Genomic DNA, 15,245 nt, shown 5'->3' with positions numbered 1-15,245 from the left:
CTAGTTTCTGAACAGATATGAGGAGCTGTGAGCTCTGAGCTCTCCACTCTCTGCCGTGAGAGCCGCGCTCTCATGGTGGCCGAGTTTTATTCCACTCCCAGATACATGATAATCTGGGAGGGAAGAGGACAGCTCTTCTTCCAGTTTATAAATGAAACCCAGGCTTGACAGATGAGATACGAGCTGTACCGTCTGTAAAGCGACTTCCTCCCTGGAGCGAGCCAGCCACAGCAGGTCGTCCAGGTAAAATAACACTCATCCCCATTCTGTGTAGCGGCTCCAGAGCCGTCTCCACACACTTTGAAAAAGTGTTTGCTGTGTTTCGGGATGATGGTTACGTGGAAGTATGCATCCTTAAGGTCTATGGAAATGAACCAGTCTCCCTGGTGAACACACTCCAGCACCTGTTTGATCGTCAGCATGTGAAAATGCCATTCCCTTGTTGGACACTGACAGATCGAGGATGGGTCTCATTCCCCCCGCCCCGTCTCTTTCGGGACCAGAATATAGCGGGAGTAAAAACCCCTGATTTTCTTCCCCTTGAGGAACCCTGGAAAAGGACATTGAGGCGCGTTCACGCTCAAACCCGCTGAGGAATGAGCGGAGGTGTGTGTAGGAGGCACATCTGGGACAGAGGGAAAAACCTGTGCTTAACTGACCGGTTATGAGGCAGCCGGCATTTTTTATGTCATCCGGAGGAGACCTTTCCTGAACCGGGGGAATGGGGAGATCTCTCCAGGCGGCAGCCTTTCCGATGATCTCCGGGAGTTCCTGGAGAACACCGCCTATCGACAGCAGAGCCGTGATGGCGGAGAGAGGGACCCGATGACCCGGGACCCGGAGTCAGCCCGGCAGCCGAACCTGGGCTGACACCGGGTCCCCGTCCTGTCTTCCCCCGTCCGGAGGAGAGGGAGGACGGGGGAACCACATGGTGATCCGTGAATGGAGGGGAAGGAGTCACCTGACTGCTGCCCGCCACTCGGATCCAATAAATAAAGGGCTTCGTCCACGGAGTAAGACTCCTGGACTGTCCAATCATCCTCGGCCGCAGCAGCGAGAGCGTCCGCTCTCCACTGTCTGTGGGCCAGAGGGAGACGGACACAATGAGTGCACGACACCTGGGGAGTGAGAGCCGCGTTTGCGTGCTCCGATCCCAGGCAGGAGTGCCGGTCGTAAGTCAAAAACAGGATACTGTTTGGCATGAAGGGCAATCCCGAACACAGCCCTGACTGACCTTAATAATTGGAACAAAGCTTTTTAGAAGAGGAATCTTTGCTTTTTAGTGTGCCTGACAGTGCTTCTGCAATGGAGTGCTGAAGAAAAGTGGGAGCAGATTGTCGGGTCTACTTCCTATTTATACGGAAGTGAGTCCGTAGGTGGGGCCCACGTCATAGGTGGGCGTGGATTACAAGTCTTTCAGTGCTGCGCATGTACAGGGGATTACCCAATAGCAATAGCCTTAGAGGGCGAAGCCTATACGATGTAGAACAGCCAGCATTCCTCAGGGTTCAGTCTTAGATAAACTGCTCAGGAATTAATCTGATCACTGCTGTTAATTAATCACACAACACACATCTAAATATACACAATACAAACAACTAAAAAGAAGAAAAACAAAGACTGACACATTCAATACAGCACAAAGCATGTCAAAGGTAACGTGTGTGTGTGTGTGTGTGTGTGTGTGTGTGTGTGTGTGTGTGTGTGTGTGTGTGTGTGTGTGTGTGTGTGTGTGTGTGTGTGTGTGTGTGTGTGTGTGTGTGTGTGTGTGTGTGTGTGTGTGTGTGTGTGTGTGTGGTGTGTGTGTGTGTGTGTGTGTGTGTGTGTGTGTGTGTGTGTGTGTGTGTGTGTGTGTGTGTGTGTGTGTGTGTGTGTGTGTGTGTGTGTGTGTGTTGTGTGTGTGTGTGTGTGTGTGTGTGTGTGTGTGTGTGTGTGTGTGTGTGTGTGTGTGTGTGTGTGTGTGTGTGTGTGTGTGTGTGTGTGTGTGTGTGTGTGTGTGTGTGTGTGTGTGTGTGTAGTTGTTACTAGGCAGTGGAGTTGGCACAGTGCGGTTGTATGACACGGATGCCAAGAAGAATCTTTACGAGATGAACATTGATGAAACCCACCCACGGTAAACTGTCCCTTCATCAGTTCCCTGTTCACTGACATTCAGCTCAGTATCCATCATATCTCACTTCTGTGACACCATGACCGAAGACACACAAACCACTGGTAGCATTAAAATGTCTCGTGTTTTTGAAGTCGTGTTTATATTTATTTATTCGGCACTAAGCATAATGCAAGATTTAATTCAAACGAAAAAAGGGGCTCTACTTCGTTGCAGATTTTGCAAACTTAGGTGTAGATTGTAAACAGAATTTTGATGGTCTGGCCAACTCTTCTTCGGCGTGATGACTTTTAGTAGTCTCATTTAGCCACTTTGATTTGTCAAGTTTTACCAGAGCACTGATAATTCTGGAGTGGTTGTGCAAAACAAATAAAAGTGAGACACTCATAGGAGACACTGCATTTTTTCATGTAGCAATAATATAACTGTTTGATGGTGATAAAGAATGTGTCCTCTGTCCTTCAGCATCCTGTCTCTAGCCTGCAGTCCCAGCGGCTCGTCGTTCATCTGCTCTGCTGCAGCTCTCAGCGGAGACTCCGCTCCTCGACTTCCTGTCCCTGTGTCTGGCCAGCTGCTGCTCTGGGACACAAAAACTGTCAAACAACAGGTATCAACCAGCTCATTAGAAACAGTTTTTCAGCTAATAAGCTAGGGCTTGGGGCCCCATGCTTTAGGGCCCTGTAGAGCTGACTAGTGTTGTCACGATACCAACATTTTTGTTTCAATACCGATACCAAGTCAAGAATTGCGATTTTGATACTTGTCTTAAAAAAGGGGAACCCGTCTTAAATGTAGTTATTGTGCTTTATTTTAAACCTGGAAAAATGTTTCAGTCATAACACAAACTTATGAACAATGAGAACAATAAATAAAACTAGAAAATGCATTTCCTGCTGAAAATGCATGTGAATGCTGTAAACTGTGTTTACATTTGTTGCTGAATTTAGCTGAAAAAGCTGAATATGTTATTCAATCAATCAATCAATCAATGTTTATTTATATAGCCCAATATCACAAATGTTACATTTGTCTCAGTGGACTTCACAGTTTGTACAGAATATCAGTATGACAATACGACACCCTCTGTCCTTAGACCCTCTGTCCTTAGACCCTCACATCGTACAAGGAAAAACTTCCAGAGAAAACCCCCAGTTTAAAGGGGAACATGGGAGAAACCTCAGGGAGAGCAACAGAGGAGGGATCCCTCTCCCAGGACGGACAGACGTGCAATAGATGCCGTGTGTAAATCGAAGAGATAATAAATTTTACAGCATATAGACCGAATGTTAGGAAATGCATGTGTCTATAATAAGAAGATGAATCCACGAGGATGTCAACAATCTTGTGGGAGCCATCAGGGAAGTAGTATGATGAGAGTCAGGCAGGACCGCAGAGACAGGTTCAGCCACGACTCGAAGTCCAGGACTCAGATCCAGAACTCAGGATAGAGGATCCAGGACACACGACCACAGCAACAGGATCAGCCTCAACTCAGGATCCCGGCGTATATAGACACCAAAAAGAGATTTGGGGGAAGCTGGGTTATTCGGAACATGAGAGTACACAGGCACAGACGGAAGGAAGAAGTAAGATGTCCCCCGGAATAGGCCTCTCTGCAACCTGTTACCCTCTAATACAAGGGTCACCAACCTTTTTAGGATGAGAGCTACTTTCAAAAAATAAAACAAGTCGGGGGCTACTTTTACTCCTCTTTTTTTAGTTTTTTGCAGTGCATATATTTAGCACATTTTAAAGGAGAGGTGTCATGGCCATTTCCACCGATCATAATTCCATTGTTGAGGTATACTAAAATAGAAAATACTGTGCAATTTTCCAAACTCACATTGGTTTCGCATACAGCATCTCTAAACTAAACCACTAAACGGCTCGTTGCAGCTCTTGCCCCCCCCCCCCCTCCCTGTGAGCACAGTGTGCTCCAGTTGGTCGGGACCAGTCGGGACGTTGTGAATCGCGCTGAGCTCCGTGGAGGTGTGATTTCCTTGTTTAGCGATACACAGCGAAACACAGCCAAACTCAACCTGAACACACACAAAGTCACAGCCGAAGTAAAAACAATAAGTGTGGCTTGATATTGAGTCAGAAAAAGGTTGATAAACGCTGTGAGAATGGGTCTGCAGAGAGAATGGGTCTGCAGAGAGAATGGGTCTGCAGAGAGAATGGGTCTGCAGAGAGAATTTCGCCGCGATCCCAACTGTCTGTTATCAGCCTGCAGCCAGGGAGGAAAAATCAGCAGAGCTGCCTGCAGCACTGAGTGTGTGAGGAAGTCGTGGATTGGTCAATTTGGACCAATCAGCGGGGGCTTAACGTAACGGCTCCGCAGACGTAACGTAACGGCTCCACGGATTGGCCCATTTGGTTCCGGCTACCGCATGACCGTATCGCGTCATAGTTCTGGGCGTGGCTACTGGGTGTTCACACATCACAATGTCCAGGAAGAACATGGAAGAAGGTCAAATAGTTCCAATGAGGCGTTTTGGGGAGGTATTTTCTGTGTTAGAGCTTTACTCCCAACAGGGTGCACTTTGAGGGTTTTGACTCTGCAGCCCATTTACATGCATAAAAACCTTCATAACACACAAGGGGACGGGTAATAACCGGAAAAGCATGACATGTCTCCTTTAACATTATTATATGCTGACCTTTAACCTTTGTGTGCTGTTTGGGTCTGTGGGACCTGTTTGCAGTGTTTACTAAAATAAAATGTATGCAATTTAATTATTTTAACCTGCTTTATTTGGGGGTGGGCCTCACATCCTCTAGGGGGGGCCTCACATCCTCTAGTGGGGTCCGGGGGCATGCTCCCCCGGGAAGATGTTTTTTTAAATGTTGACGTTAAATTCATCAATCCGTCGCACTTTGAGCACAACATGAATTTACGGATACAGCTCTCAACACTCAGATGAAAGGGAGCTGTATACTTTTCAATAATCCAAACATCTTTAGAATATGATCACAACCGATAACAAATCATTTAAACTTGTTTAATAATAATAAACATATTTGTAAAGTGGGGGGACACAAACGGGGTATTGAAACGAGCGGGGGACATGTCCCCCCTGTCCCCAGTGGAGATTACGCCATGCGTGTGTGTGTGCGTCAAGTGGAATACATATATATGCAAGTTGCAACACACAGTAAAATTCTGCCCCTCATGTGCTGTATAGGCTGGCACGACTAGGCTGTGTTCAATGGGGCTGATGTGTTGTGTAGATTCTGCCAGAAGGAAAATCAGCGGGGAGGTGCCACATTGCTTTTCTTCCCGACTGCAACGCTAGTTCCGCAAATCAAGCAAGAACGTGATTGGTCGATATTCATTGTGGGGGTTGGCGGAGGAGGGGTGTTAGATAGATATAGAGTTGCAGTAAGTAGATAGAGTTCTCTATGATTTAGGTTTCCTTTATGCATAGGGTAGATTATTTTAATTACATTTCCTTTTTTGTTTTGTGTATTTTATACATTTTGGATTTGCTTGGCGAGCTATTTTTAGAACATGCCCCGCGGGCGACTCACGTTACCCCTGCGGGCGACTGAGTGCCCGGGCACTGTGTTGGCTACGCCTGCTCTACTAGAACCTTGAGAGGTCAGAGAGGGGAAAGGTTTTGGATAAAGTTTTAAATATAAGATCTAAGTTTTTAGGATTTAAGTGAAAGAGTAAGAACTAAAATGTATAGGTAAAGAGGCACAACGTATCTACGTCAATACACTCTTATTAGATTATTTTATTTTATCACTATAAGCTTTATCAAAAAGGAAGGTCTTAAGCGCACTCTTAAAAACGAATAGGGTGTCTGCCGCCCGAACACAAACTGGAAGCTGATTCCACAAAAGTGGAGCTTGATAAGAAAAGGCTCTGGCTCCCATTTTACTTTTAGAGACTCTAGGAACAACCAACAACCCTGCATTCTTGGAACGCAATGCCCTAGTAGGACAGTAGGGTATAATGAGTTCTTTAAGGTAAGATGGCGCCTGCCCATTAAGGGCTTTGTAGGCGAGAAGAAGAATTTTAAATTCTATCCTGTGTTCTATAGGGAGCCAGTGTAAGGCAGCCAGAACAGGAGTAATGTGGTCCCTTTTCCTAACTCTGGTTAGTACACGAGCTGCAGCATTTTGAATCAGCTGAAGCGACTTGACTGACTTCTTGGTACACCCTGATAATAAAGAGTTACAATAATCCAGCCTTGAAGTAACAAATGCATGGACTAGTTTCTCTGCATCGTTTTGAGGCAAGATATGCCTGATTTTGGCAATGTTGCGTAGATGGAAGTAGGCGGTCCTTGAAATTGATTTTATGTGGGCGTTAAAGGATTAATCCTGATCAAATATAACACCAAGATTGCTTACAGTCTCACTGGAGGCCAAATTAATGCCATCCATAGTTAGTATATCCTTAGATAATTTGTTTCGTAGATTATTTGGGCCGAGTACAATAACTTCAGTTTTGGTCGTGTTTAACATCAAAAAGTTTAAGGTCATCCAGGTTTTTAAGTCCTTGAGGCAGTCTTGAATTGTATTTAGATGATTAATTTCATCAGGCTTGATGGATAAATATAGTTGAGTATCATCCGCATAACAATGAAAATGTACAGAATGATTCCTTATAATATTGCCTAACGGAAGCATATATAATGTGAACAAAATAGGTCCGAGCACTGAGCCCTGTGGCACTCCATGGTTAACTTTGGTTTGCATGGAAGATTAATCATTGACACGTACAAACTGAGAGCGTTTAGATAGATAGGACCTAAACCAGTCTAAAGCAGTTCCCTGTATGCCAACTAAGTGCTCTAGTCTTTGCAATAAGATATCATGGTCGACAGTATCAAATGCAGCACTGAGATCGAGCAAAACAAGAATAGAGACAAGTCCCTTGTCAGAGGCTATTAGTATGTCATTTGTGACTTTAACCAGAGCTGTCTCTGTGCTATGATGTGTTCTCCTCTGGATCGAGGTTGTGCTTTTTAAGAAGAGGTTTTTATCACTGCAACTTTAAATGATTGTGGAACATAGCCTGATAATAAAGACATATTCATAATATTTAATAAAGAAGTGCTAATTAATGGAAACATTTATTTTAACAGCAGTTGGAATTGGGTCTAAGATACACGTTGATGGTTTAGAAGAAATAATCATTGAATTTAATTGTTCAAGGTTTATGGCTGAAAAGCATTCTAGTTTACTATCTAGTGTAATATTAGAACTTACGTTTCCGGGAGCTGTTGATAACTGGTCAAAGGCAAGAGGTCATTAATTTGGTTTCTAAGAGTAACAATTTTATCATTAAAAAAGTACATAAAATCATTACTACTGAGTGCTATGGGAATAGAAGGCTCAATCGAGCTATGGCTCTCTGTCAGCCTGGCTACAGTGCTGAAAAGAAATCTTGCATTATTCTTAATCTCATCTATTAATGAAGAGTAGTAGGCTGCTCTCGCTTTACGCAGTACTTTCTTATATTCATTGAGAGTAATATGCCAAATTAAACGAGATTCTTCAAGTTTAGTAGAACGCCATATCCTTTCAAGTTGTCTCGACTTTTGCTTTATTTTGCGGGTTTCGGCATTATGCCATGGAGCTAGTCTATGTTGTTTTATTTTCTTCTTTTTCAAAGGAGCAACAGAGTCTAATTTTATTCGCAGCGCATCTATAGCACTATCAACAACATGATCAATTTGCGGTGGTGTACATTTTGTATAAGTTTCCTCCCCTACATGCAGACATGCTATCGAGTTAGGTATTGATGGCATCTCTTCCTTACATTTGGCTATAGCACTAACAGATTTAGTATTGATAAGTAAACTTGAGTCAAAGATTGCTGCAACTCCACCTCCTCGGCCCGTGCCTCGGGCAATATGAGTATTGATATGGCTGGGTGGAGTGGCCTCATTTATGCTGACATATTCTTCATGTCTCAACCAAGTTTCAGTGAGACAGCATATATCAATATTATAATCTGATATTAAATCATTTACCAATATTGCTTTAGATGCTAAAGATCTTATGTTTAAGAGTCCACATGTAATCTTCCTGTTTTGTTGCACTGTAGTAGTTGTTACATTTACTTTTATTAGGTTATTATGTGTGACACCTCTATTAGGTTTTACTTTAAATTGTCCTTGGGCAGACACACACACCGTTAATATTGGGTATTTTATTGGAGAGAGCGCAGAGAAGCGTGTAAGACTGCGACTCCGCCTCCTGGTCTCAACTCCAGTTTGTCATGGATTAAGTCCACAAAGCCCTGAAATGTTTGCCGAAATGAGATTTGCACCTTCCAAAGTAGGATGAATGCCGTCTCTCTTAATCAGACCAGGTTTTCCCCAGAAGGCTGTCCAATTATTTACGAAGCCCACATTGTTTGCTGGGCACCACCAAGACAACCAGCGCTGAAATGATGACATGCGCCGGCTATACATGTCATCACTGATCAGATTGGGGAGGGGACCAGAGAAGATTACGGTGTCCAACATTGTTTTAGCATAACTACACACCGACGCCACATTAAGTTTGGTGCATTCTGATTGGCGTAAACGGACATCATTACCACCGACGTGAATAACAATCCTACTGTAGTTACGTTTATTTTTAGCCAGCAGTTTAAGAACGTCGCCCGCTCTGGCCCCCGGAATGCATGTGACTGTGGAGGCTTCAGTCTCTAAATTCACGTGTCTCATAATAGAGCTACCAATAACCAGAGTTGGCTTCTCAGCAGGTGTCTCGCTGAGTTGGGAATATCTGGTAGATACGTGAACGGGTTGGTTTGGGGTTATTTGAATTATAATAATAAATGATATTTATATAGCGCCTTTCAAGGGACAAACAAAACAAACAGACAATCAAAGGGCAAACAAAAAATAAAGGAAGCCGGGGGACCAAGAAAGGGCTAGGGCCGGAAGGCCAGGGTGAACAGGTGTGTTTTTAATGATGATTTGAATGGTCTCTGTTGCTGCTTTTAGCTACACAAACCAAGTCAGTGTGTTGCTGAACTTAGCGGAGAAATGCAGAAAAGTGAAATTATTTAAATCAAAATTGTTACAGCTCAAATGCATTGCAATGACTTTGTTGGAAACTTGAAATGTTAAACTGGAAGAGTTGGAAAAATAGTGAAGAAGCTTAATATTTAAAAGAAAAGGTATAAACAACCAAATGTATAGCCTCAATGTCCTGAAATAGAAGTAGTAGTAGTAGTAGTAGCTATAGTATAAGTAGTTGTAGTAGTTGTTGTATGAATAGTAGTAGTTGCATAAGTAGTTGTAGTAGTAGTAGTAGTAGTTGTATTAGTAGTAGTATTATTAGTTGTATTAGTAGTAGTAGTACTAGTTGTATTTTTAGTTATATTTTATTTAGCAAAAATCCTCATCCTGAGCTTCTTTTTTGGATAGTGATAATCTAGAGCTTTTATTTTGGAAAACTATTGGGCTTTTATTTTGAAGGTGTGTGTGGTTGAGAGGGGGAGAAAAACTAGAATGCAATTCCTGAAGAAATTGCTAGTGGGAATGCTTTATGCTGAAAAGCTGACGCTGAACAGCTATGCTGAAATGTAATGTGTAAGAAGAAAGTGAAGAAGCAGGAATATTTGGAAAGTAAAAAGGCTTGGAAAAGCAGCAGAATATTTTAACTGCAAACTTTTTAACTAAAACCATGTGTCACCAATAATGTATAAAATATGTGTAAGATGTTGAAGTGTGTTTGGAGTTTCCATCAGACAGTATAGGCTGAGACAGTCTATTAAACTCCAGTCTGTTTGTCGGGTTTTTTGTCTGTGCTGAGCACCTAATCATAACACCTGTGTGCCCAGAGATCAAAGGTTTCCATGGAGATGTGCAGTGATCTTTCCATTGATCTGAATGAGAGATAAACCTCTTACATTTCTAACTTTTGTTGAATAACCATAGCAGCTATCGGTAAAATGTCAATGCGTGCAGCATGTCAGTACCGCGAGGAGCGTCTCAGTGTGCTTTTTGTGTACTTTTGGGTGAATAATGTGGCTTTATTGGCAGATTAACTAAAGGTGTGCGGCTGTGATGAAAGATGAGGCTGAATTTACAATGATGGAGACATGTTGAAAGCCTTTGTCACTTCATGCCCTCAAGAGGCATTTTGTTTCATTTTTTTGCTTAATTTTCTTCTTTTTTTCAACGTAAGAGAGGGTTTCCTATGTTTTTTGAAGTTGAAGAATAAAGATTTGAAGAACAATAGTGGAATACTGTTGCACAGCAAGAGGGGGAGGAGGAGGAGGAGGAGTTTAAAGAAGAATAAGCAATGGCATTTAAGGTACAATTACAAGTGTTATGATATTAGGGCCATACAGAGTCAGATCGCTTTCCCTTTAAGGGAGAGAGATGGGTGTGGCGCGTGCATTTGTGTGTGTGCATGGTAGAGCGAGCGAGTGAGGTGGTATGTGTTTTGAAGCGAACGAAGCAGCAGCAAAATAGGTCTGTTGAGTGTCTTCAAAGTTAGATCTGTAACAAAGACCTCAATAAATGCAACGGCCTGCCAAAGAAGAGCTCGCCTGTCTGCCTTATTGAAATGTGGGTTATTTAACCCAAAGTTTGTTGCTTCGGCCCTGGAAGACTGCAGAGCGTCATCCCCTGTTTTCCTCGACTATGGTCTGGGAGCCGACAGGAAAGTTTAACACAAGAATCCTTATTAACTAAAATAGCAGCATCATCTCAAACAACAAACACAGTCTCTTAGAGCAGCTGACAACGGCTGCAGGGAGGCACCTTTCGAGTAATGGTGCACCGTCCAACACTAGAGCTGACATCCTCCAACAACCCATAATGAAAGAGCTTGAGAGAAGTGAACGTGAGGACAAAGAAAAACCTAAAACTTGATGTTCGCCCTATTTACTGCTATCGGCACATCGGCAAATGAGGTGACATTCACAGATGGCAGCCGCCGATGCTTTTGTTATTTTTGTTCACGTTCCGTCATAACATCTGCGGCACCGGTAGATCGTTTATATTAAAAAAAAACATTAACTAAAGAAAACAAAAAACAACATGTCGGCAGTGTGGGACTATTTCAGTTTCACTCAGAGATCCACGATTTGCGGTTTGCAAAAAGTGTTCCTCTCCCCCTCTCCTGACAGCCCATCCGTATCCGTCTCATGCAGCTCGCTGATCCACTAATGAGTGATCCGACAGTAAAGAATAAATATATTTATAACTAGTTTAGGTAGATTCAGAGGTAGATAAAATAGCTAAGTGTGATAGGTCTAACTCTAAAGGTGTGTTTTGCTCCGCTCACCGGTCCCCTCACAGCGGGCAGAGCTGCAGGTGATCCGCTGCGTACTTTCTAAACAGCGTACTATGTTATAATAACGAACTTGCTCAGCCTTTGAAACTGAAACCATTTTGCGCGAACAAATTATTCAAAAAACATAAAACATTGGCATCGGCCAAATAGTTTTAATTAACATCGGCATCGGCCAAGAAATGTAGCATTGATGCATCCCTAAATACAATATAACAGTAATGTAACCTGATAACTACCCATTGCTTTTTGATTTATTTAATATCAATCCAATGCAAGAAAATACAAGACAAAATACATATCAATAAGATAATTATTTGTATAACAACAGAACAATGAAAACCAAGATAAATATCTTGGTTTCTCGTTTCATGTTACTTCTTTCAATGTGCACATGTGCTTCATAATAAATTGTTCGTTAAAATATGATACATTCTTATCCTGCTAGTTATTAATGCATTTTTTGTATAAATGGAACAGTAATCTGATAATGTATTTTTTTTAACTGTATTGGACATTTTTATTTTTGTATCCTGATGATTATATTTAAACCAGAATACTGCACAGTGCCCACGCCTGAGTATAATCTTTCTGTCCCTCAGCTCCAATTCTCTTTAGAACCTGACCCAGTAGCCGTGAACTGCACCGCCTTTAACCACAACGGGAACCTGCTGGTGACCGGAGCCGCTGACGGAGTCATCCGCCTGTTTGGTCAGTCGGACTCAATTGTCTGACTATCATTAAAAACCATGATCATTTCTTATTTTTTACACTTTTTACAACCATTTCAAAAGTTTAAATCAGTCCTGTGTGTTATATCTTTGTGAAGCAGGTCAGTACTTTACACAGCACAGTTGGCCTCTGGGGAGAGCTGGACAGTTGAAATTATTTCCTGTTTGACCACTATTACTAGCTGTTTTTACTGCAAGGCCCTGCACCCTCCCTCGTGGTGATCAAGGAGCAATTGATGTAAACATAGTTCTACTTTTTTGGGTACTTTCTGTAACGTTTGAATCTCATAGACTTCTTAAATGTGTGAATATTGATCGGGCAATATAGAAAATGTCTCTGGATTCCTTGCTGTAGATATGCAGCGGTATGAGAGTGCGATGAGCTGGAGAGCTCACGACGGAGAAGTGTACAGTGTGGAGTTCAGCTACGATGAAAATACAGTCTTCAGCATCGGAGAAGATGGCAAGGTACAGGTTAACTTGGTGTCTAGTATTTCTTAAAGTCACTTTAAAAGACATGTCTCAATGTATCAGAGCATGTTTGCTATAGCACACAGTGAACATGTGTTTTCAGTTCATCCAGTGGAACATCCACCGATGTGGGGTAAAGCAGTCGGAGCAGGCGTTAGCTCAGGATGCCACGGGGCCCTTCATCCTGTCAGGTTACAGCGGATACAAACAGGTCAGCCATCACCCTACAGCTTCATATATTTATTGTAAGGCTGTCAAACGATTACAAATTTTAATCAGATTAATCACAGCTTAAAAATTAATTAATCATGATTAATCACCATTCGAACTATGTCCAAAATATGCCATTTATTGATGTATATTGTTGTGGGAATGGAAAGATAAATGAAAGAAGGCGGATATATCCATTTAACATACAGTATCTATGTTTATTATAACATTTTTCTGCGTGTCAAAATGAAAGAGAGCACCTATCAATCATCAAACCGTGGGGTCTTAATTCATTACGTGTTGATTTCTATCAACGGGGGAGTACTTCAGGAAAGTCGACAGAGGGGGGGGGGCTAGTGGAGTAGTGATCAGCTGTTTTAGCGCAGTTCTGCAGTGAAGGGGGGGGAGTCTCCCTCCGCAGCCGGTTGGCGTAGTTTTGGCACAATTCCGTTGTACAGACCGACGTTAACAGCAGCCCTGTCTGTGCACACGGAGACCGACTCTGTCGTCCGGTGATCTAACCGCCTTCTGGAAAAGCTTCACAAGTACGTCGGTACGCAAATGCGCTTTGTGACACAAGTGACGGTACGCATTTCAGAGAGATTACGCACATAACCTGCGTACCAGTTATGTGCACCCCTGTACTACAGCAAAAGTATTCTCCGTCAGGACTTCCTGCAACAACACCACACCGTTATCTTGATTCTGATTGGCCAGAAGACATTATCAAAGATGTTCTATTGAGAAGACGATCACTACGTGACAAAAGTTTTCAAAACCGTGGCTGCTGAAATCAATCTTACTAACTGCTGTCTGTGCAATTTACTCCGCGCGAGTTGGCAGACTTTATTTTGCTTACTTTAACATCATTTTTCATGGTGGGGCTAAGCCATTTCTTGGTATGGGTGTAGCCTACCCCAGCCATACCCTGGCGCTGCCACTGGTGGCACGTATGGGGCGGGCCATTCTGCACATGTGTTAAATGCGTTAAATATTTTAACGCAATTAATTCAAAAAATTAATTACCGCCGTTAATGTGATAATTCTGACAGCACTAATTTATTGATGTGTTATAATTAACGTCTCTTTGAATAAAATGAATGTATGACCAGTTGATGTATGAATGTGTGAATGTCCTATTGTTCAGGTGCAGGTTCCTCGAGGTCGGCTGTTTGCCTTCGACTCTGAAGGCCAACACATCCTGACCTGCTCCAGCAGCGGAGGACTCATCTACAGAGTAAATACCCTGTTGAAATGCTCTTTCAAATGTGTATATATGTTTTGTATTATTTTTCTGGGTTTCTATGATCCCCTTGCTGGATCAAAATTAAATGTTGTTTTATGTTCTAAGTTTGTAACATGTCCCCCCCCATCCTCATTTCAGCTGACCGATAGGGAGCCAGCTCTGGAGAGTGTGCTCTCACTGGGCGGGCACAAAGCACCGGTGGTGACAGTTGATTGGTGCTCGGCCGTGGACTGCGGCACTTGCCTGACAGCCTCCATGGACGGGAAGATCAAACTGAGCACGCTCCTGGCTCAGAAGTCCTGACCGACCACCTGATTGGGGTCGAAGGTCATCAGCATCTATGATGAACTGATTCAATTGGCTTGTTTGATGAATGTATCTCACACGTCAATGAAGAACTCACCAACCCTTTATTAAGTCATATTAAAATTAAAAACTCACTGAGAGTTCCAGCTGACAGCAGGTGTCTTTGTTGCTCTTTCTGACCGCTGCCCTGACATACGCAGGGGCGGACAGGGGGGGAAAAGTGGCCCGGGGATTAATTGACAGACAGGCCCACTTAATGCGCGGCATGTATCGGCCGGCCGGCGACGAAAGTATGTTACTTAACAAAAAACCCTATGCATTTTATGTTATTTTGGACAATTATTCATATAGTAATCACATTACCTGAGCCCTTGAGTTGCCTAGAGCAAAATAGTTACGGCATATATTTAGTGATTTTAATGTTAACAGATCTTTGATGCAATAACATTTGGACCCAGTTTGCCTGACTTGACACATGGAATAAAACATGGGCGTAAGAAACATCCTCAATGTGGGTGAGACAATTTAACAGGGGGTGTGGGCAGGTGGTGGACCTCACCTCCTGTAGGGGGGTCCGGGGGCAAGCTCCCCCGGGAAGATTTTTTTTAAATGTTGAAGTTAAATGCATCAATCTGGTGCACTTTGAGAGCAAAATTAGGGACTAAATCTATGGCAGTCAGTAGGGGCTTGGACTGTGAGCCGTAGGGTCGCCGGTTCAAGTCCCCGACCAGACCTATTTGGAGTGTGGACTTCTACTTGGAGAGGTCCCAGTTCACCTCCTGCCGTGGTACCCTTGAGCAAGGCACCAGACATCCCCCTTCCCCCCTCACTCCCATTTCTTCTTCTTCTTCTTCTTCTTCTTCTTCTTCTTCTTCTTCTTCTTCTTCTTCTTCTT

At 43.0% G+C, this 15,245-nt stretch overlaps 1 protein-coding gene across 4 annotated transcripts in view; it reads left to right on the top strand.

The window, feature by feature from the left end:
• The window catches only part of wdr91 (WD repeat domain 91), a 72,077-nt gene extending 57,576 nt beyond the window's left edge, over positions 1–14,501 (top strand). For 2 of the 4 annotated variants that reach the window (XM_034233284.1, XM_034233283.1), the window contains 7 exons: positions 2,019–2,113; positions 2,576–2,717; positions 11,989–12,097; positions 12,473–12,585; positions 12,692–12,799; positions 13,946–14,035; positions 14,183–14,501. In XM_034233284.1, coding sequence (XP_034089175.1) covers positions 2,019–2,113; positions 2,576–2,717; positions 11,989–12,097; positions 12,473–12,585; positions 12,692–12,799; positions 13,946–14,035; positions 14,183–14,347 — 822 coding nt within the window. In that variant the 3' untranslated portion in view covers positions 14,348–14,501. Of the gene's footprint in view, positions 1–2,018; positions 2,114–2,575; positions 2,718–11,988; positions 12,098–12,215; positions 12,356–12,472; positions 12,586–12,691; positions 12,800–13,945; positions 14,036–14,182 lie in introns of those variants that run through there. The other 2 variants (XR_004570720.1, XR_004570719.1) reach the window with 2 other exon arrangements.
• Positions 14,502–15,245: the final 744 nt, after the last annotated feature.

Source organism: Gymnodraco acuticeps, unplaced genomic scaffold (genome assembly GCF_902827175.1).
Source record: "Gymnodraco acuticeps unplaced genomic scaffold, fGymAcu1.1, whole genome shotgun sequence".
NCBI classification, from domain to species: Eukaryota; Metazoa; Chordata; class Actinopteri; order Perciformes; family Bathydraconidae; genus Gymnodraco; species Gymnodraco acuticeps.
This window is presented reverse-complemented; position numbering and strand designations above follow the sequence as displayed.